The sequence below is a fragment of the Pararge aegeria genome, chromosome 18 (genome assembly GCF_905163445.1).
Source record: "Pararge aegeria chromosome 18, ilParAegt1.1, whole genome shotgun sequence".
Lineage (NCBI taxonomy): Eukaryota > Metazoa > Arthropoda > Insecta > Lepidoptera > Nymphalidae > Pararge > Pararge aegeria.
In genome coordinates, this window is record NC_053197.1 from 16,102,777 (window position 1) to 16,125,308 (window position 22,532).

Consider the following 22,532-nt stretch of genomic DNA (forward strand, 5'->3'; position numbering starts at 1 on the left):
GATAACGACTAAGACACCGGGAGGTATCTTTTAATCGTTCAAGTCCATGTACTCGGCCGATTGGCGCAGTGGGCAGCGACCCTGCTTTCTGAGTCCAAGGCTGTGGGTTCGATTCCCATAACTGGAAAATGTTTGTGTGATAAACATGACTGTTTTTCAGCGTCTGGGTGTTTATATGTATATTAGACTGCGTGATGCATATTGTAAACGTTTCGGGACGTTGTTAAACAAACTATAAGTTTGAGCCTCATATCTCACCTAAATTCTCTCTTGGTTCCAACCTCGACACCGAGGAATGTAGTACAGGTGACAGTAAATGTAACGCGGAGTCGTCGAACGAGGTTGCATCACATCGAGTTGGCAAGAGACTACTGCGTCTTGGAAACGGAGATTGGAATGTCGACTGCTTTGTGTACGGAGAGTCTATAAGTCTTGCTAGAATACCTCCTACATGTACCTGTAAAGGTAATAAGCAAGAGAATTTTGTTGAAAACATATAAAACGTATTTTTTTGGAATGCTACACTATGGTAACCTTTCCGTAAAATCCAACTCTCTTTAATGCCTTCCGTCTATTTCGCCCCCTGAATCGGGTTGACGTCTTTCATCATAAAGCTACACCCATTGCCGGCCCACTACAGCAGAATGAGAAAAAAGATAAGCCACCACGCTGGCTTAGTGTGGCTTAATAGATTTCAGCCCTTGAGAACATTATGGAGAACTCTCAGGCATGCAGGTTTCTTCACGAAGTTTTCCTTCTTCGTAAAAGCATGTGATATATTGTTAAAATTAAAAATGCACATAACCGTCCGGGATTCGCATTCGGTCCCCTCGAAAGGGAAGCCGATAACATCACCTCTGACGTCATTAAGGATACCCAAAAATTTTTCTGTAATCCAGAGCAACATACCTTGCCAACAAAGTTGTTGCCAGACTGCAGTATAATGTTGCCAGTCTCATCAATCAGCGCGATCATCTTCAAATGGTCCAACACAACAGCATCCTTCGCCAAAGCCGACGATATAGACCCGACTATGATATTCGTTTTAGACAATTGCCCGTGCGAATGAGATTTTTGCAACCTCACAATTTGTAACCTGGTAACCCCATTTACTTTAACCATAAAGCATAAGTAATCGTGACCGACCAAATCTGTGTGTAAGAACGCTTTGATGTCATTCGGACTTTCGACTGTGTCGCGTCTTATAACTTGGCTGTCTGTCCATATATGGTCTAGACAAATATCAGGATATAAAGGCAGTGAAGGGGGTGCTTGGCCGATAGTATTTGACATCATAGTAGTTGAACTAGCCTGGCCAATCGACGAGTGCGGTGAAAGCCCTTGTTGGTGAAAAACATTAGCCATTGGACTATTATGCCTCGACCGTGTTGGAGTTTCAGGACCCTTTTTCAAATGATACTGGCTGCCGTTAAAACTGGGATTCCTCATACTATGCATTGGACTACCAACGAAATCGCATGTTTGGTTAAACGAGGAATTCATGTTTGGGCACATGGCCAAACATTCATCACGGGTGGCTTTACGTATCTTCCATAACGAATGAGTTTGTAATTTCCAATCGTAAAGAAGTATTATACTGGGATCTGTGCTTACGAAGATGATTTGTAAGTCACCATCGTTGTAGTACTGCAAACCTTGTGCGGACGATTTCATTAGAATCGGTATAACGTCATCCAAAGGATGGGTTAGAGAAAAACATGTGGGTAAAGGACAATCTTGGTCATAACCAGAAATCGACTCTTGGCGTAATCGAGCGCTCATACTAAATGGGAAATTTCGAGATTTCAAAAACGAACTGTTGTGAGATTCGTTCAGTTTTAAAAACGAGGAAGGTAGCACGGAATTGTGTAATATAGGTGTTGCATCTTTCTCCAATAAAACGCCGTATTTCATAGGCCACACTTTTTTAACTTGGAAGGGAATACTTGCTATATATTCTCTGCCATCTATGGCGTAGACTCGCATACATTTACTATCTATAAGCAGTATCGAGGGAAGAACTTCACGCTCTATATGCTCTGTGGTATCTTCGACTTTTATATTCTTTTTGAAATCGCCTATTTGTGAGTTTAGCGCGTCGATTAGCATAGTGTTGTTTATGTCTACGTGGAAGTCGACGAAAGTGGCATGTTTTATGGTATTATCGATAGTGTAGCAAGCGATTGTTTCGCGATGTTCAGGCCCAGTTTGCTTTGTAGCTGGAGATGATATTAAACCTGTGGGGAAAAAGTGATTTAAAAATAATATTGGCTTTATAAAATGGTTTTTTGCAGCAGTATCTTTCTAGATTGTTAAATAACACAATTCATGCTTTGTCCTTGAAAATTATTAACATCTTTATTAAGTTTAAGGAGACCCACACAATGTATACTTACCTTTCCTTTGTACACTTCATGTATCTACAGTCACAATTAATGGTACATAAATAATAAAAAAATACTAATAATGAGACTAAAGAGTTTGTTTGAATGCATTCCTTTTGATATCCTTCTTCAAGATAATTTTTCCATAATTATATGAAAATTATTGACAAAGATTTTTTTGCCAAAACCCCCCCCCATAAATTGTTCCATTTTAAAACCATTCCCTAATAAAATGTAGTCTATCTTCATCAAGTTCATATTAAAAAGCAAAAATAATATAATATACCTTTGGACCAAACAGCAGTGCAGCCCCTCACATACAACTCTTCTTCATAATAACAATCAGTTTTTGGGTTCAGTGGCCTCTTCCTTGGTTTCTTACTCTGGCTACAGTTCAAGTTGAACTTCTTGGACATATTGCTGGAACTGTTAGCACTTCCTGACCTGGATGGGCCAGCTGATGGTATATCATCTCTTCTTATGCCGCTCAGGAGTTCAGATTTTATAGACATGTTAAAATCATTTTTAAGACGACTCGGTGGTCGAAAGTAATCCATGTATTCACATTTTGGTTCTTTTTGAACTTCTTGCAGTGAGTTCTTTATGTCTGAAAATTTTGAAAAATAATTCAAAGTTATTTGCCATTATAATCTAGTTAGATCTTATAATTACTTTATATCAATATTTTGTGTTGTATCCACCGTTTTTTAGCAATGCTGATTTCTTAAATGTTGGTTGTCTATGAAATTACTAAAGCATATAAGTGCACAGTGAAAACCTAAATATGTAGAAGTAGGTAACTAGATAAGGCTCACTTTGGGAAAGATTTATGTTCAGCTGTGGACAGTGGAATGTATAGAGGGTATGCACAAGGTACGCAGATTATGTAAAATAAAAAAAATCCAGTTCAAGTTATAAAAACTTAAGGGTAGGCTTTTTTATAACTCTTACAATGCCTATATTTTTATCTTGCCTATATCTGTTATCACCATCTCACATTATCATTTCAAATTATTAGAAGAGCAACCTGGTTAGAGCAACATTTCACACCCAAGCTTTTTTATCAATTACGTAGTCCTATGGTAGTAGTTATACTTGTAGTAGTTATATATGTTTAACACAACCTTTTGGGTAGTTTGTTGTAGAATTGTATCAAATTTCCTTTAAAACTTATTATGAATTTTTTGTAACCTAGTATATTACACTGAAAGATTATTCTTACTTAAATTATTATATATTTGTTTAAATTATTGCAGTCACTTTTTTTCTTAAATTTAGAATTGTTTTTATGAATATACATTAAATTTGCAAATATGTACTGACTATACTAATATATTCTGCATACCCTCCATCCACGCCACTGGCTGTGGACACACAGACTGCTGATTAATTAATTGATAAATAGATCACAGGGCAAAGCCAAAGGCACTTTAAGTGCAAGATATAATCACACTTGTGCTTTTGCACTTTAGCTTGCTTGTGCAAGCAGCTGGAATCATGTAAAAAACTGGGAATACTGGGATTTGCTGAGCTGTCTGGCAGCAAAGATTAATTACTTTGTAATCAATCCATAACTGTACCTATGGAAGGAAAAACTACAACAAATAAACAAAAAAAGCTTAATTTTCATAATAAATTTGAAGTTTAAAAAAAGTTTAGCTTAAGAATTAACATCTAATTTTAAGCAACTCTTGTCTTATTTTTTACAGTGTCTTCTGTGTGACTTGGTTTGTAAAGTATAATATGAAACTAAAATGGTAGTACAGCTCATAAGATTACTATCAACTTACCTTCAACTCTATAATAAACTTCTCTAATATTCCACCACTCCTGCTCCTCCTTGCCCTCCAGGGTCTCATCTTTGATAGCAAAGTTTGTTAACTTATAGAGCAGTGAGTTTTCAGATGAGGACACATTGCGGCCTTTGCTGTATATCTGCCCAGGGTGTTTTGCTAATACTGTTCTTCCATGCGGTACAAACTCCTGAAATTTCTCATTTTCAGTTCAAATCTATGAATTATAGTCTAACTAGTTTTTACCGGCGACCTTGTCCAGTTCCTTTAGTTTTATAAAAATCCTATCATCCTATGGGAACCATGTTTTTCCACAATGTAAAGCGCCTTTGTAAATTATGTTGTCTACCACAACTGTCACTCATCAGTACCATTTATAGAATCTTCAGCTGCGCATTGTCACCCAGTTCGGTTTTGTGCGGGTCAACTTAATTATTTTCAAAAAGAAAATATAGTTTTACAAAGTTTACATAGAGCAGATAATTATCCATTATACAAGTGAAAGCATGCCTTTAATGCATACAAAGTAATTTATTTTATCATAGAAAGTGCATTAAACGAACTATAAACAATGAAAAATATTTATCGTATTAATACTAACCAAAGGTTCCGAAGCCGCAATCATTGTTTTGTCATCCAGATTTGAAATAATATAATTTTAACACCCTCACGTAAGAAAACAGATCATAACACAGGTTAAATACAATGGTTTTAAGAAAATTGGAAATTATTGCAAAATGCCGATCACAATAATTCGCATAAGCAAAACGACATTTATTGTCATCTGTCACAGTGTCAAACTTGAACATTTCATTTTGGTTGTGACAGATGAAAAGTTCGGACAAAACAGTGTTGCTAGATCAACATCAACAGTGCGGTAAAGAAGAACATAAAGTTCATAAAATTTTGTTTTTTAGCTTTCTTGTCATTTTACCCTTAATCGGCTTTTTACCGAAACTAGTTTTTATGGGGTTCTTACTTCGATAGGGTAACGAGATATGTCTGAAATTTTACTAGATAATATCCATCTGTAATTTTTCCGATTTAGTTTTATGAGGATCATTTGGTTTTTTAATATTTCTATTACCTTTAAATTTTTTCCCCCGTTAACCGTGTTTCGTTGGGAGTAAGCCAAAGATTAAAAATATGATTCTTTCTATTTAAATATTAATTGGGCAATCCTTTCATGTTATGAAAATTATTTTTTAATACATTTAAGATTTTCTTGAAATAAGTGTCCGGTATACTTTTTTTCCGGTTGCCTATTAAGATACACATTGTCCAAAATTGTATTACAGCTCCCCTCAAGCGACTTATGGCAACTATTCATCCAAGAATGTAATTCTACATTTGATTGCCATAATGGTTTTATAATCTATCGAACTGATATTAATCTATTGACCTAACCAAAACATTTTTATGGCTTCATGCTGTACCTCATATCGTGCGTTAAAAAATATAAAGCAAATAATAAAGCAGCTGGGCATAGGACGTCACATTTCCCACGTCGGGTTTATAGCTGAGGTTTACCAGGCTACTTTAATTGAAGCGGTTAGACTTCGGCGACGAACTTAGAATTAAGAACAACCCAGAAACTATGTACACGACTAATATTGAAGAATAATAAACCACTCCACCTAAGAAGTGTTTCTCGAACAGGCTAGGCGACTAGTCCCTTCATACCATTTAGCAGTCGACAATAATTATTTTGCCTATAACTTTTAACATAAAATGGGAAAGTTTGTGAGGTAGTAACATTTCGCGTGTGTGAAGGGAGACGTGCGCGGGACGTTTTCAGACGTGCGCGGAATGAGGGTTCGGTGTTTTTAATTCTATGGCAACAAACTCCGATTTACGTATAAACTCTTTATCGTATTAGCGTCTGTTGGGTCGGCTTGACGTATTCGAGGAGTATCATCCCAAAAGTTGATTTCCCATCCATAAGTCTAATAATTAAGCCCTAGCTCATAGGGTTTGGAACGTGCCAACTTATCAAGTTATTGAGAAAATAAAACAGTGCAACATATAAATATGAATAAACTTTATTACTACATAAAAGGTTATATTATATTGAACAGCGTTGTGTTCACATTACCGACCTCTATTATTTATGACCACAGAACAGGCTGCTGTCACTTTGTTTTCATCCCAAATTCACTGACCTCTATTTTTTTATTACCACAGGATAGGCCACTTTATTGTTGTCAGATTTAGCGCTATAAATGTTACGCTGTAATACATTGATTTATTCAGTTACTACTTCTGTAATGCCAATTAAAATCATTTTGTTTACTTCATACATTTATGTTTGTATCGCAATTTCTGGTACAGAAAAATAAAAATAATTAAATTTGAATTACAGTCTTTAGCGATAAGACCACCATTCCACGCAAAAATTAGTTTTAAGATACAGTGTTATTTCTTTCTGTATCATGTTTTTGTGTTTGCAATAAAGAAATAAATTGTAAAAGCAAAAAGCCTATCGGTATAACTAGTTCCACTAGTAGACATAGTCACATTGGCGCTTTTTATGGCGCCAAAATTAAATCTTTAATTTGTACATAGCCTGTCCGGTGTTATAATAATAAAGGTCAGTGCTCCGATTGATTCTGTTGTTTTAAGTGTGAAATTAATTAGTGTTCAAGTAACTACAATTTTTTTCAATAACTATCTATTAATATTATTCCCGAGACACTCGTACGTCACATTTGACACTTCAGGGACATAATTAAGGCTGTAATTTGTATATCAACAGCCAGTCGTGTCTGATAATGATAGAGGTCACTGTTTCGGAACGAATATAACTTTTAAAAATAATCTAGGGATAAAAACACTTTGAACCGGCGAGTAATTATGCCAAAGAACACAGATCAGTGTTTCTCAAATAACAAATAAATATCCCATTATTATTAGTTATTTACTCAGACTAAGGGAAAAAGAAAAACGATGAATTTGAACAGACTGGAGCCGATTTGAACAAAAAACATAGTCGACCGCTTGGCTTCGTTTTAGATTCCTGGCAACAAACTTTTCTAGTTTGTGCAATGCCATACATTATTCTAGTGCTTATATGATTTCAGCATTTGAGTTTAAATGCTGAAAGAAAGCGCCAGGTTAACAATAACTCTAATAGGTACCTATTATAGTATATGGCACAATAGTTAGTAGTATTTATATCTGCCTTTATAACAGCATACTAAACGATTATTCGCAATCCGATTGGCTTCATGTCTGTTCGCGTTTGACGTTTAGCTTCTTGCCCTAGTCTGTAGTAATTGACACTATTATTAGTTAAAGTTACATGAATATCGTTACAAATAAATGACTATTATAAATATTAACCCCGTCAAATTAGGACGCTAACAACGGGGTACCATCCTATCTTTCTTAAAGTAATGCAGATCTGCCAGCACCAATTATTCATATCCATCCCATGGGTTCTTAAGAGACACAGATTAAAGGAAAAGTAGTCATGCTTTTAGAGAAGTAATCGCGTTATTTCCTCGCGTTATGTACAAGTCAAAAAAAAAAAAAAAAATTTTTAACTTTAATTATTCTCTATAATTATGTTTTTAATAATTTATTAAAGCTTCATATCCATAAAAGTTGAACTGTAATCTATTTTTTTACACCACTCGCTCGGTTATGCCATTACAAGGCCTGCTATTGAAAAGTAAAAAACGTCATTACAATCATAAGGCTTAGCGGGGTTGTAATGTTGTAATGACATCCGCAACTCTTATAGGTTGTTATGTGATAATTCAGGAAACATTTAGCATGAGTCGCAAGATCGGTTCATTCTAATATTGCTATCTCTTTTCAATGAGTGAGTTTCTTTCACTCGCCAGACACCGGAAAGGGCAACCCATAGAGTACCCATATATATTATTAAAAAAAACTATGCCAATTGCGACTTTATAGCAATAAAATGTATTCAATAAGTATGGGGAAACTGGATAGTTTTCACTAAGACCTCCTAGTCTAGTTTAAAGATATTTCAATACAATTACGGTTTCTTGTGTGCCAGTTGTCATATTAATATCATGCATGCAGCATGTCTAAATATAACGTAGATACCTATTTAGCTGGGACCACATATCATTTGCACGATCCGACGTACCATGATCTCATAATATGTAAACTGGTGATGATACGCAAAGTAGATACGCCGCTTTGATACGATGCGTCCATACGTACGTTTCAAGTAAAGTAGGTTTTGTTCGATCATCAAAAGTAAACTCACGCGATCTGATAATACGATACGGAATATGTGAAGTATCTTTTTCTTTTAATCTGTGCCACGAGTTTATAAGCTCATTTATATTCTTTAGAAATCATAATATAATGACTGTGTATATTATATTCAATATATTTATATATCATATACGTATATAGTAAGTTTTGAATTTTAATTCCCGTGGCCCCTTCGTCATAAATGTATACTGAAATTAAGGTATTACATGACAAACCTCTGGTATTTTAAATTACTAACGGACACAATATGTCTTCCTGTTACATAAAAAAACATATTTTATAATAAACATAATTTTTACAGCAATATAACAATATCATTCAAGTAATTTGTTTAAAGATATAAAAACGCAAAAGGGAAAAAGAATATTAAAAAAGAAATGTTTGGGCGTCGAAATGTCAACAAGCAAAATAAGTAAAATCCTTGATATTATAGGACACATTGGGAGCCACCGTTCGAGTAAAAAAATATTAAAAGATTAATTTAAGGATGGTTTATCGATCCAATAAATAATCGATATGTGAAATACAAAGGGGATAAGGTACATATATGTTTTTGGAGTTACGCTTCTTTCGACGCGTTAGGGAAAAATGATAAGAGTAAATTTTACGATGCGCGCGCAGACAGTCACTTAAACACGACACACTAAAGTTACCTTTAGTCAACATTTTAGTTTTGCTAAAAAAAGTAAGGACATCTACGTATGTTTGCGTGAGAACTGTCTACTGTATTCACGATATGTATTTATTTGTGAGATTTAAATAAACTTTATTTAACTACATAAAACGATAGTAAAACTTTCAATGTATTCTATACCTTTTTTCTATTGTAAGTGTAGTTTTTTCTACAAAAAAAAAATTAAAAAGATTTTTTATCTAGTTACCGCAAAGAAGTATAACTTCTAACGCGTGTACATTAGTAAACACACGTTTTTTTAATTATTTTTTTTGATAGATGTATCTATATTCAAGCAGTTTATATCAGCAAGATAAAAGTAAAGTGGAAGTGGACGGGGCACCTATTTAGATGCAGCCTAGAAAAGTGCAGCAAAAGGGTGACACTTTGGTATGCCAGGGATGTCAAGCGAGAAATAGGAAGGTAGCCGAGAAGATCGGAGACTAGCTCTATGGACAAGAGTTGCAACAGACCCCCAGTGGCATCAGTTGGAAGAGGCCTTTGCCAAAAGAAAAATTGAAACAAGAGAAATCCTATTACCTGTTTTCGGCGATGGAGGCCATTTAGTATTATTTATTTATCGCGAAAAATGCACTACTATTAGACTTATCAATTTAGATATTGTTTCGACTTAATCACAATACATTTTTAAACCGTCTTTCAGAGGTTTGTAATGACATCTCCTAAAATCGTAGTACACCTTAATACTAATTTCCATATCAAAATAAGGCTCTGTTCTTAGCAAGGCAAACATATTCATAAGATGGTTTATACATATTTTAGAATGTTAAACTTTTATGTTGACAATTTCTGCCTTCCAGAAAGTCTCAATGCAGGACTAATAACTATGTCACATATAAAAATGGCTTCTTCTAATCAATTTTTATTTTATTTTTTTTACTATTGTAAATATACGTACGTATAAAGGATGATTTTCTTGACACAGCCTTGCAACAGCTATCCGGGCATTTTAACACCCGTTTTATAGAAAAAGATTTGGTCTTCGATACCCATCGAGAGATTTTCAAATATTATAATAAAAAAACTGAAAATGCTAGTTTTAAGGCATATGCTGTTATTAAGTATTGTTTGTAAATACTAAAATGAAAAAAAAACCAATAATTTTTCTATACTGTACCACAATGCAAAGACTAGTAAATTTGAAAAACTGTAGACGGAGGATCCTCAGACGAAATCTTTATTATCTAAAACGACTTGGACAGCTAACTGTCTATGTCAAAACCTTACCTTATACAGTTTAGTTATTAATTTGTTAACATCGCTTTAATTAACAGACTGTTGTACAACTTACACAATTTTGAAAATAACAAGTTAGACGTTAAATGTAATAAAGTTAATGTGACATCGTTACTAGTCCCTAAGAAATCATTTTAACCACACATCGTTTAAAAAAAAACACAACAATCAATAAAATTCTACAAAAATAAAAATCAACAATGTAATTTAAAACTTCGTTGAGCCAAGATTAACTTTGAACAAAATGGCATAAAATGCTAAATACTTTATAAAAAAAACAGAAGTTAATATGTACCGTACCGGAATGACAAACCATTTACATTTGCGTACCACAATACTACTTTTTATTTGACACATACACGCTTATCAACTTAATTCTTGACAACAAACTGTACGCAAAACTGTCAAGAGAAATTACTACCTTACTTATTTGTTAGGCTCACAGAATTACCGAATCATTACGAGTATCGATATAATAAATTGATATTAACATTAAATTCTAACCGTTCAACGGATCGGTAATTAATATTAAAAATGACGCGACCAAACCAGCGACCAGCGAGCTAAGACCAATCTGTCAAATAGAAGAGATGTATTATGGACGCGTCACTAGGTATAATATATTAAAATACTATAGTAAGTACATATCAATATAACATTTATAATATGATACACTTATAATTTATGGTATACCTAAATCTAGCATTCCTAGGCTAAATACTTATTTTATTTGTAGTGGTCTTTGGATGAAAAGCCTGTCACTTTATGGCTTGCATTAATGTTTGGAACAGTACAGTGAGGCCATATATAGTGATTTATTTTTGACAGTTTATAATTATTTATGCACATGATAAAAACAGTTGGGACCAATTCAGGTCACGTGGAATAGTTACTAGTTATTTAGAACTTACATTGTTTAAACTAAAATGCATTTGACTTGTTCAATTTTTTTCTTAATCCTCCTTATCATTTGAACAATCGTTTCATTAACTTTCAGTGTAAAGTATGTAATGAAAACATATATACGCTAAGATTTTTTAATTTTTTTTTAACACTTGTTGTTTTTATTTAAAAATACTTTACACTAAATATTAATTACAATATTAAATAGTTACTTATATAGTAAGGACATGTTGGAAAAAGAATTATAACAAAAAGGCATGCGCATGGCTTTGCATGTTATATTATACGCTCTAGCCATTAGAGTTGTATTAGGTATATAGCTCTAATAACTTTTCAACTCTTATCATTAATTCATTGTCATAGGACTAGCTGCAGGCGTTAATATGGATGATTATATAAACTGTCAAGAAAAACCATACATCCAACGGCCGTACATGTTAAAAAATAACATAAGTGCACTTTCGAATTTTAGTATTCGTATATTTCATTTAAAAAATACCAGACTAGACCATCAACGAAAACAGCGCACCATTAACCTTTTTATAAAGGACTTCGTGTAGGCAATAACATAATCACAGTAACCTTAAAAATTCATTACAACAAAAAAAAAAGAAAACAAACATGAACAAAATTTGAGAAACACTGTTCCACAAAATAATTAATAACTAAAGTATAAGAATAGTGTAAATTAAAGAGTGTTTAGAAATAGTTTAAGCCGCGTTGACACTGTGCGAGTTAGCTGAACGATTTTTCATTGACACTTGGGCACGAAGTTACGTAACAACAGAAAAAAATTAAAATGACATCGAAACTTTTTTTATATACAAGAGCTGTTAGTTTTGACATTAAAAATATACGTTTGTTTTAAATTACGTTCTCAGTTGTTAGCGTTTCGTACTTAAAAGGTAAAACTAAATTACTACCATGGTTATCGACTCCATAATTGGCATAATCATTTTTTAGCTTTGTCAGTAATGTATAAATTCTTTTTGTTTTTTTTAGTACCAATCGACGACGGCCATCATAATATTATAACAAAGAAGAACTCATTCATTATAATTTTAAGGACATTGAATCTGTGCACCAATTAATTCTACTTGGTGTACTAATTGGACAAGTTTGAAAAGCAATTTTTCAACTTTTTAATAATATTTTATATATTACTGTAACCCAAGTCACGTACGGATAAACATTCAAGCACAATTCAAAACTACTTGCATCGTGTCAACACAACTGTATAAATAAAAAAAAACAATGTAATGATTTTCCTAAAAAGTGAAATTCGTGAAAACTTTTCGATAAACTTCAGGTACCTAATTGGGACAACAATTTCCTTCGTACACGGAAGCGAAGCAGACGTTTGCTTTCCAAAGACTTGAAGGAAGTTTGACACATTAACGAGTGATATATTTGAAATTTGAATAAAAAATTGGAAAAACGGACAGTTTTTCGACTAAGGGCCTTAGCATACACAGACTTTTGACTGGCCGAACGTATATAGGAATAATAACCACCAAATAAAAGTCCACCAATCCTCATTGGGCCAGCGTGGTGGACTACGGCCCGTGCCCTGTAGTGTAGAACCGTTAAACTGCCTTATCTTCAGCAGACGCGTGATTTGACATAAATTACTTTTAAGAGATCGCCACGGGCATAGATAAATTATAAACAATGGGAGGTTGTCTCTCCCCTTTTTAAAAATATATTAGTTTAGAATGTGCTTTATGCTGTAGAGTAGTTCTCGTGGTAGATGGCACGGTATACTTATATATTTTATCCTTCCCCGAATACTCGTGTTATACCTTCATGAAATAAGGTCTTCTAAAACCTACTCCTGTCGTGAAACAATCTGGATTGCTATAGTTGGAACCCGACTAAAAATGGTAAAGATAACCAACATCGATTCCGGCGCTCTTTTGACCTCGCTTAAGTTGTCTTTCAAATTTTTGAAACGCGTAGTGTCTGACGTCAGTTACACGATGACATATAACTTGGCACTTACATGTTTTTTCTGTCTATGATTTTTTTTAATGAATACACATGTTTTATACAACAATCTCTCTTAATGAATGCAAAAATGAATAGGCCTAAGTTACAGCGGGATGGCCAAGTGGCTAGAAGACAGTCACGCCGAAAGGCGGATCTGAAGTAGTATCAATTGAATGATTATAAATCTTTGTACGCGTATCGTACTGTTCCGGCACCGGCCAATCAAAAGTCTCCAGCCTGTTAGGATGTTACTTTACTTTTTGTGATATCACATCGGAAACATCGCGAGTCTGACCCGCAACTATAAATATGTATCTACATACATTTAACAATAAATTTTATATCGAATATAATAATAAATATCATTGGTCGGGAACCTCGAGTGTACGGTCTTGGAAAAACGAAAAGCGCTCACTGGTGTTAGAGTTATTTATAAAATTAATAAAACATCAAAGGTTCATTTAATTGGTCGATAGCAAACGCTTACGGGTTTCGCGACATTTGAAGTACACGCCAAAAAGCGAGCATTGAAATATTATTATTATTGGTCGATAGCCGATTTCATAAATCGCATTGGTCGAATGTATTCTAGAAATTGTTTAAAAATTCGGGAAGTCCCCGTATTCGCTGTATCGGCCAACTAAAGTGCACCTTACGCAACTCTTCTGTCAGTTTAGTATAGAGGGCGTATTTATTATTCCACTAAAAGTTAGTCTCGGAGATCGAACCCAGGACTTCCCACTTAGAACCGCTGTGCCAGGGAAGTCGCCAGTCGTATCCGTATATAATGAAGGATTAAAACTACATTGCCACTTTATTTTATTTTTAAACTTGCAAGATCAAGGCTTACTTTGGATACGCAAAACCAGCAAACAATATAAAAAACAAGGGTTATTATAATTTTGATAATAATTGTTCCTAAGGAGCAGTATTTTCCCCGTTTGCACATTGACATATAACTTAAACTGCAGTGAGCGCGATTTATATGGGCATGACAGGCATTTTTTATTTTCCGGCTAGCATAAAAAAAACACTGATGTTAAATACATCTTTTTTAAGGAATACGATATTCAATTTCATAAAAAGTATCGTTATTAATGTTGTCACGTTTATATTCTTTTTTAATATACAGGATGAGTTTTTATTATTATATGCCAGCTACCAGATTCATAATTTGATTTGAGAGAAGGAAAAATATTTGACACTAAGTCACAAGTTGCATTTAAAATAATAAGTTTAAAATACTTAATATTTTTTTTAAACTCTATTAGGTTAGCTGCCATACATCGATAGTCTCAAAAACTCACTCTGTTTTAAATGAGCTTTTGTTGAGTGGCCGGCATATAAAAAAAACCTTACATTTTATAAATAACTCGAGGCTCACCAGGGTATCAAAACCACACATGATATTTTATCACAATATATATCAAAATACATCATAAATCTACGATTGCACACAGCAATGTTAAAACAAAAACAATATCCATTAGTTATCTTCATCACCTTTAAAATGCAACACAGTCTATGCATGTGGTGATCTAATGATCAACTTTCTATCTAGGGCGATTAAAGTGTACTAACTATTCGTACTGAGGTTTATTAAAAAATATAAAATTTAAGACTCGTTCACATTGTTCTAGTAGCATTCGTACAATAAATATTATTATTCATGTATAATTCTTTCTCTATATTAAATTGGTCGATTGTATGCGTTAAAGGAAGAAAGGTCACCCCGAGACAGGTTTTAAAATTTGACCCGAGATTCCCTGTTATTAGGGAATCATTATTATTATTACAGATTATACTGTTCAACATTATAAAGACAGTGCCATTTTCATTACATTCACATCTTTCATTATTACGTATCAACGACAGTTCTGTGTGTAGGGCGTGCATGAAGGCATACGAAAAAGCTGCTGAAGTGCACAGCACCGTACACGTACAGTAAACAATTTGTGTTCAGTTGTGTTCGGCCTTCAACTCTATTTATTCCAGTTTAGCGCTGAAAGTAAAGGGAATAGCTGACTGGAACAATGTGAACAGCCATAACAACTCTTTATGTATACACATTTTTTGGTATTTTTACGTAACACAAAAATATTATATATATTGTGATGATTGGCCGGAATACAGTATCTTATATTAACCAATTTTCATTAATTGACAATTTGTTAAAAAAGACATCCTGTATACCGAGTTTTTTTTTTTTTTTAATTTCTCCGTTTTTTATATTACAATTATTAAACGTTCAATAGATTATGCTTTTTTATTCCTCTGTTATAAATATATATATAAATATTTTTTTATTTTTATATTAGCGTACTATCACCAGTTTTTTTTATCTAATAAGCAAATTATCGCAACCTACACGACCAAACTCAACCTAAGTATACATATATTTTTCTCTATTTAATATTAGGTTATTTAATTTTCTTTATTAGTTATATAAATAAATTCTATCTCTAATTTCTTATAAAAACTACAATAAGTGTACAATAATATTAATATTTATGCGTACAATGTAAAAGTAGATCTATATCATATATCTATATATAAATATTATCTGATTATAAAGTAAATAATTTTTGGAATAAGGCTAAAATGGTATTTTATAACTCGGAAGCGTAGTCGGCGCTCGCTTTGGCTGTAGGCTCTGTGAACTCCTCTATCCTTGATTTGTTTGATGCCACCTCGGCCAGCGTGGCTAATGCTAGCATGTCAACGTCATTGTCTTGGGGCGCCTGATCTTCCTCACTTTGAGTTACGGTTGGTGACTTGACCTCTTCATCCCCGTTCATATCTGTGCTCGAGGTCGTCTTGTTAATCTCCAGCCTTGCAATGCTAAACTTCCTCGGTTTCCTCTTCTGGCTGCCTATGACGTTCTCCCTCCAACTCTCGGCCATCTCACGTCTCTCGTCTGCTAACGACTGTGGCACAGAGTTTATAATCTGCATGGGTTCCCGCAACCTCGGCTTCATGTGAACAGCCTTTTTCTTGCGTTTGTTTTCGCGCTTCCGCTGCTGGAACTTCTCCAAGCTTAGTGGGGGCAATGCCCTAATTTTTGCGTCTAAATCGAAGTCGGCAGCCTTAAATGTTTTGTTACAATTATTGTCTGGTTCGCACGCATCGCTTTGGTCAATTTTTATTTCGGTTTCGGTACATGGGTCGACGTAGCTGAGTTTGACGTCCCCGGCGACCGTGGGTTCCTCACGCGAGGAGCCCGGGTCACAAGCCCACGAGGCGTTAAAGCCCTCATTGGATAATCGCTCGGGGCAGTCTCTTCTCTGCCGCTTGTTCACTATCAGTCCTCCAACGGCCATGAACTCCTGGTATCTTTTCCCTTTGCACGACCTCCCAGATTTATTCTTCTCATCGTCCGACCAGTTTCTGTCTTCTTCTTTAGAATATCGCTTATCAACTATTTGATCTATCACATCTTGGTTCGTGAACTGGTCGTTATAGCGATACAGTCGCTCCTTTTCCTCAAAATCTTCTTCGAAAACTTTAGTAGTCTCTGACAGAGCGTTCTGAAGCTCGCTTATGCTATGTTCTTTATTGGGCCCTTTTCTGTCTTGTGGGTCATGAGATCTGAATTCGATAGGGGTTGAGATCGAGAATTTGTAAGTGGGAGGTGAGTAGTAGGGGTTAGGAGTGTGAGGTTCAGTCTTGGTAGCGAGGAGGCTGCTCAGGCCTCCCATGTGAGCTTCATCAGCCAACTTGCCCGGCGTGAAAATCGGTTCAGGCTTGACTTTAGCGTCGGAGTCATCGTCGTAGGGTTTTTTGTTGTAATCGTATTTAGTCGAGTTGTTGTTTGTCTTTTCTAGCTCGTGATAGTGGTGATCGTTGTTAGAGGACTCTAGTTTCTCAATGGACGGCCGTGCCGGCCGCGAGGACAGTGTGCGAAGTGGCGGCGCGGGCAACTTGTACCATTTGAAGTCAGGGTTTGCGCTGAAGAACGCGTCTTTGTACTGAAATGAAATACAGTATTTAAAACACTACTATTGATGATTTGATTGATGTTATTGCTTAACTCAGGCCTTTTATTTGGAGACAGGCAATTCCAGAAAGACCCACGAGCAGACTAAGCAAATGCTTAGGACATCATTTCTCAGGGGACAGAAACAGCACCGGAAATATTTGCTAGCACACGAAAAGCAAGGCTGTTTGTATACCCGGACATAAACACCGTGGCGCGATGCAGTCCACGAGGAAAAAAGTAGTGCAGTAAGTTCCTAAAAGTAATCATACTGATTGTGATATATCGAATAAAAAAAATTGATATATCGTTAAACAGGTTGTTTACATGAAAAGTTAAGAAAAACAGTTATGTTATCTATGTTTTCTATACAAAAAATTCATTAACAAATATTTTGGAATTGTTTGAATTGGCTAGAAGAACTGCAAATTAAACTGCAATTAAAACTGAAAAGTCGTTGCATTTCTACGATAATGACGAAACAATACACCTAAAAATATCGGTATCATCGTCGTCCACCGCTGGACATAGGTCTTTTGAAGGGCGTTCCCAACTCCACGATTCTGGGCCGCTTGTTTCCAGCGGCTCCACGCGACGCGTTCGATGTCGTCTGTCCACCTGGCTGGGAGTCGACCAACGCTGCGTTTACAGGTGCGATGTTGCCATTCCAGCACCTTGGAACCCACCCCAACGTCCATTTGTTCTCGGAGCTTTGTGCGCCGCCTGTTTCCATTTCAGCTTCGCGACTCTATGAGCTATGTCGGTAACTCTAGTTCTTGTACGGATTTCCTCATTTCTGATTTGATCTCCTCATTTCTTGAGATACTCCTAACATAGCTCTTTCGATCACCCGCTGAATGACTCTGAGCCTTCTTGTGAAACCCATTTAATATCGAAAAACATACAAAAAATATCGATTTACTCGAGTTGTACTGATTATTATACTGACTGATAACTCGAGTGTCTTATTCGGCAACAGAAGCGGACGTAATGAAGCGACGTTTAAAATAAATAAATAAACATTACGCAGACAGCATACCTGTTTAGCAAGACCTGTGTAGCAAGCTTTCTCTTTCGGGTCCAAATTGGCCCACCATTCGCCGAGTATTTTGGTTATAGATCTGCAAGCAACATTTTTTTGTTAATTTTTAAAAATGTAGAGTACCAGACTAGCATTCCTTATATTAAGGCTGCTTGCTGTAGAGATATTCTTCATTATATCAACACATTACCGACCCACTGCAGGGCACGGGTCTCCCACCCATGCGAAATAAACTACCCTGTCACTACCCGATATCTTTTGTGAGACATAACATAAGAAAGGAAAATCAAAACACTTGGCAGAGCCGATATGAGAGCGAGGCGCAGGGGCAGCACACTAAGCGACAGCTGCCTACTATCATGGACATTCGCGAGCTCTTCAAGCTCACGGATATCTCGTTCACTCTCACGCAGGCTCTCACTGGACACGCATACAACAAACACTACCTACACCGCTTCCACATCACCACTGACGATAAGTTCCCTTGTGACAACTCCACCAGCCAAACCCTTGACCATCTATTTCGGGAATGTCCCCGCTTCGGAAAACTCCGCCTGGATCATGAGTTCCTTTGCGGGCACCTTGGGGTGTCCCCCTATGAGCTGCGCTCTCTGATGCGAAAAAGATCTGCCTTGCAATCTTACACCGACATGGTAAACTCCATCCTGAGTGACCTCAAGAAATTCAACACTACTTAGTAGATTTAAAATTTTTAGTAATAATTATTATAAGTGTGTAAATTTTATAGTTTTAGTTTATCTATTTGTATAGGAAGAACAGCCTGGCCGATGTATCAAATCGCAGAAGCAGGGCTGTACTTTTCTTTTTCAAAAATTGTATCTTACGAAACTGTTAATTATAAGCATATAAAATAAGATAATGTAAGAAAACTAAATTAATAAAAATAAAAAAAAAATCCATGCGAAATGCCTTATTCACGCTGGCCCAGTGCGGAATGGTGGACTCCACACGCCTTTGAGAACATTCCCCCTTGCAATTATGTAAATATATATGTATGAACGCTTCATAAGTGCCTGTGATAGGCCTACATGAATAAAGATATTTTAATATACAGAGCAAAATAACTTAGAAAAGTTAGTGCGTGCTGGGATTCGAACTCAGACCCCTGAAAGTGAAGCCGAAGTGCTAACCCACTAGGCTATAATCGTTTCTCATTAAGAAGTAACCTCAAATAAGTTCACTACTCTATTATTATATTTTGACGGCCGATTTGCGCAGTGGTTCTGCACCCTGCTTTCTGAATCCAAGGCCGTGGGTTCGATTCCCACAACTGGAAAATGTTTGTGTGATGAACATGAATGTTTTTCAGTGTCTGGGTGTATATATGTATATTATAAGTATTTACTAATTATGCATACTATTTATAAAAATATTCATCAGTTATCTTTTGGTTTTGTACCCATAGCACAAGCTACACTTACTTTGGGACTAGATGGCGGTGTGTGCATTGTCGTAGTATATTTATTTATTATTTATTATTCGCATCCCATTTACACTCGAATACACAATGTCGTGTGGCGTGTGGTGACGGCAGGGCAGAATACAGTTGTCACGACCCCTCCGCTTCCCGCGGGTGTCGAACGAGACGACTAGGGGAATATAACGGAGCAGTGCATCAACGTCCTCTGTACTACTACTACCATCTACTGCTTTCACAAACCCGTCTGCCCATCGTGGGGTTTATGGGCAAACCCTTCCGTTAGGAGAGGCCTTTATTCCAGCAGTGGACTGTTATGGGCTTGATTATACACCACCATTGTATTATCGCAAAAATCGACAGGCTTTTTAATCATTGAGGACCTCGTTGGCGCAGTGTTGAGAGCTGTGGTTTTAAGTGGGAGGTCCCGGGTTTAATCACCGGCAGGGCAATTTGGAAATTTAGAATTTCTGAATTTAGAATTTGTTCCGGTGGATGCAAGACTTATCGTTCCGGTACGATGTCGCGTAGAAACCGTTGAAAGTTATCTTTAAATAACACTCATACCTCTAACAGGTTAGCCAGTGATTGTTCTTTATGAAAATTAAACTTCATTTGTTGAGTCAACATCTGATGATCCGATTTCGGAGCGAAACGTGCGAAGAGGGTACATTGCCGAAGGTCTGTTTGGTGTAGAGTATAAGGATTGAAGAAATTATAAATTACACCATACAGATTCTCCTGCTTTTCGCGGAGTACAGCAAATTAAGCTTAATTTTCATAATATATCATGGATTTCCGCAAAGTAACGCCTGCTTCTATCGAATCATTGTTCTTTATAAAAGCCCTATATAAATAATTTGTTGGTTGTTATATTTCACTTTATCTCTTAAACCTCAAGATCGGACATACGTTATTCTATTTATTTTTAGGCCTAATCGTCTCTCGTTTCTCGCAAATCCTGTACTTCTAGAGTTGTAAGCAAATCGTAGCTTTAAAATAATTAGAATAACATCAATTTTACCCTGATGTAAAAGTATTTCGATACCTCCTCGAAAACGACTCTTGCGAGCGAGCAAATCTTGAACTAAGGTCTAACTTTCTAATCACAATGTTAGCGCGCAGTCACCTGTTTTCCAAGTTGGGATACTTGTCGCGCACGACGCTGCGGTGCCGCTTGCAGAATATGAGGAAGGCGTTCATGGGCCGACGCGCGTGATGCGCCGGCTGCCCGTTGACTCCCTGCTCTTGCATGCTTCAGCAGATGCTGGGGGAGAGAGAATAATTACTGACCTGTATTATTAAAGTGCTCAGGGCCAAATGAGGTTGAAAGAAAAACTATTAATAATCTATGTAGTTCTTCTTCATCATCATCATATCAACCTATTATCGGCCCACTACAGAGCACGGGTTTTCTCCCACAATGAGAAGCGGTTATGCCCGTAGTCCACCACGCTGGCCTAGAACGGAGTGGTGGACTCTACCCACCTTTGTGAACATTATGTAGAACTCTCAGGCATGCAGGTTTCCTCACGCTGTTTTCCTGCACCGTTGAAGCAAGAGATATTTTAATAACCTAAAACGCACATAACTTACAAATGTTGGAGGTGCGTGCTGGGATTCGAACTGGGCTCCCCGAAAGGGAACTCGAGATCCTGCCCAATGCGCTATCCCCGCTTCACGAGTAGTTCTTGACAGCGACAAAAATATTTTGGAATTTTCTGTTCTTTGGCCGTGGCTAGTTAGGAACCTATCCCTACCCAGGAAGTCGTGCCACCAAGCGGTTTATAATGGCGTTCGGCCAATGTGATGTCGCATAGAAAACAATAAGGGCTTTGGGATTAATCTAACAGCTATTCCCCCTAACAGGTTAGCTCGTTACCATCTTAGACTGCATCATCACTAACTAAAGTGCAAGATTACATGCAGTCAAGGGTCTAACTTATAGTATTTTTTTTTTATTCGTGACCATATTTCTTTATAAACGGTCTCCCGCTTTACAAAATTCTGTAAACTTTTCTGGGTACCATAAAATGGCAGTACCGAACCTACAACGAAAATATGAATTACGTTTATCACAATTATTTATTAAAATTTTGGCATAAAATAAACAAAGAACTATAAATGTATAGAAATACTGAGTGTTTTCATTGTTTTAATTATTTAATTTAAATAACTATATATTAACACTGGTATTTCATCAAAGTGTAGGGAAGAACACTTTGATAAGAATATAATACTTAGTTTGTTGTAGATTTGAACAGACTTGCAATGCAAACAATGCAAAATCCATTATAATTCCCTAGAGCAGGGCAGGGCAAGAATTAGTATAAAAATAAAACCGATCTTAAAGCGCGATATATTTGTAGCATTTTTGATTCATTAGTGCCACTAAGTAATAATGAAATACTAAATTGTTTTATTTGTAATGCAATTTGACTTTTACGGCCTTTTTTATATATTTACTCAAGTTTTTTTACCTACACTTGGAGAAAGTATCAGTATAGTATGTATTAGTAATTAAATATAGAGAAAAAACCGAAACAATCATAAATGTCTACATATAAACTTCAATAAATAAAGTAATTCAATGATTTTTTAGAAGTAACTTTAACATTTTCTTCTGTCGAGAATAATTCCGAATCGTGAAAAGCGGACAACCATTTAGATAAAAATATTGTCAAGAAAAAGATATAATTTTGTCGCTTTGCATAACTACATAGATTAGTAATAGATTAAGTTCTTTAAAAAACTCATTTAGGAGCACTCAGCATCCTAACAGTAAATAATAAATAGGTTAATAAATAAATCAGTTAATTACTA

The 22,532-nt window shown here is 35.8% G+C and overlaps 2 protein-coding genes across 2 annotated transcripts in view; both read right to left on the reverse strand.

Moving 5' to 3' along the window:
- LOC120631429 (anaphase-promoting complex subunit 1) overlaps positions 1-4,943 on the reverse strand; it is a 31,386-nt gene extending 26,443 nt beyond the window's left edge. The window contains exons 1-5 of the mRNA XM_039901009.1: positions 4,779-4,943; positions 4,175-4,367; positions 2,671-2,991; positions 910-2,237; positions 259-457 (exon numbers count right to left, since the gene is read on the reverse strand). Coding sequence (XP_039756943.1) covers positions 259-457; positions 910-2,237; positions 2,671-2,991; positions 4,175-4,367; positions 4,779-4,802 — 2,065 coding nt within the window. The 5' untranslated portion in view covers positions 4,803-4,943. The remainder of the gene's footprint in view (positions 1-258; positions 458-909; positions 2,238-2,670; positions 2,992-4,174; positions 4,368-4,778) is intronic.
- A 10,817-nt stretch (positions 4,944-15,760) lies between these two features.
- LOC120631528 overlaps positions 15,761-22,532 on the reverse strand; it is a 41,257-nt gene continuing 34,485 nt past the window's right edge. Inside the window, exons 3-5 of the mRNA XM_039901149.1 lie at positions 20,839-20,976; positions 18,269-18,350; positions 15,761-17,221 (exon numbers count right to left, since the gene is read on the reverse strand). Coding sequence (XP_039757083.1) covers positions 15,863-17,221; positions 18,269-18,350; positions 20,839-20,963 — 1,566 coding nt within the window. The 5' untranslated portion in view covers positions 20,964-20,976 and the 3' untranslated portion in view covers positions 15,761-15,862. The remainder of the gene's footprint in view (positions 17,222-18,268; positions 18,351-20,838; positions 20,977-22,532) is intronic.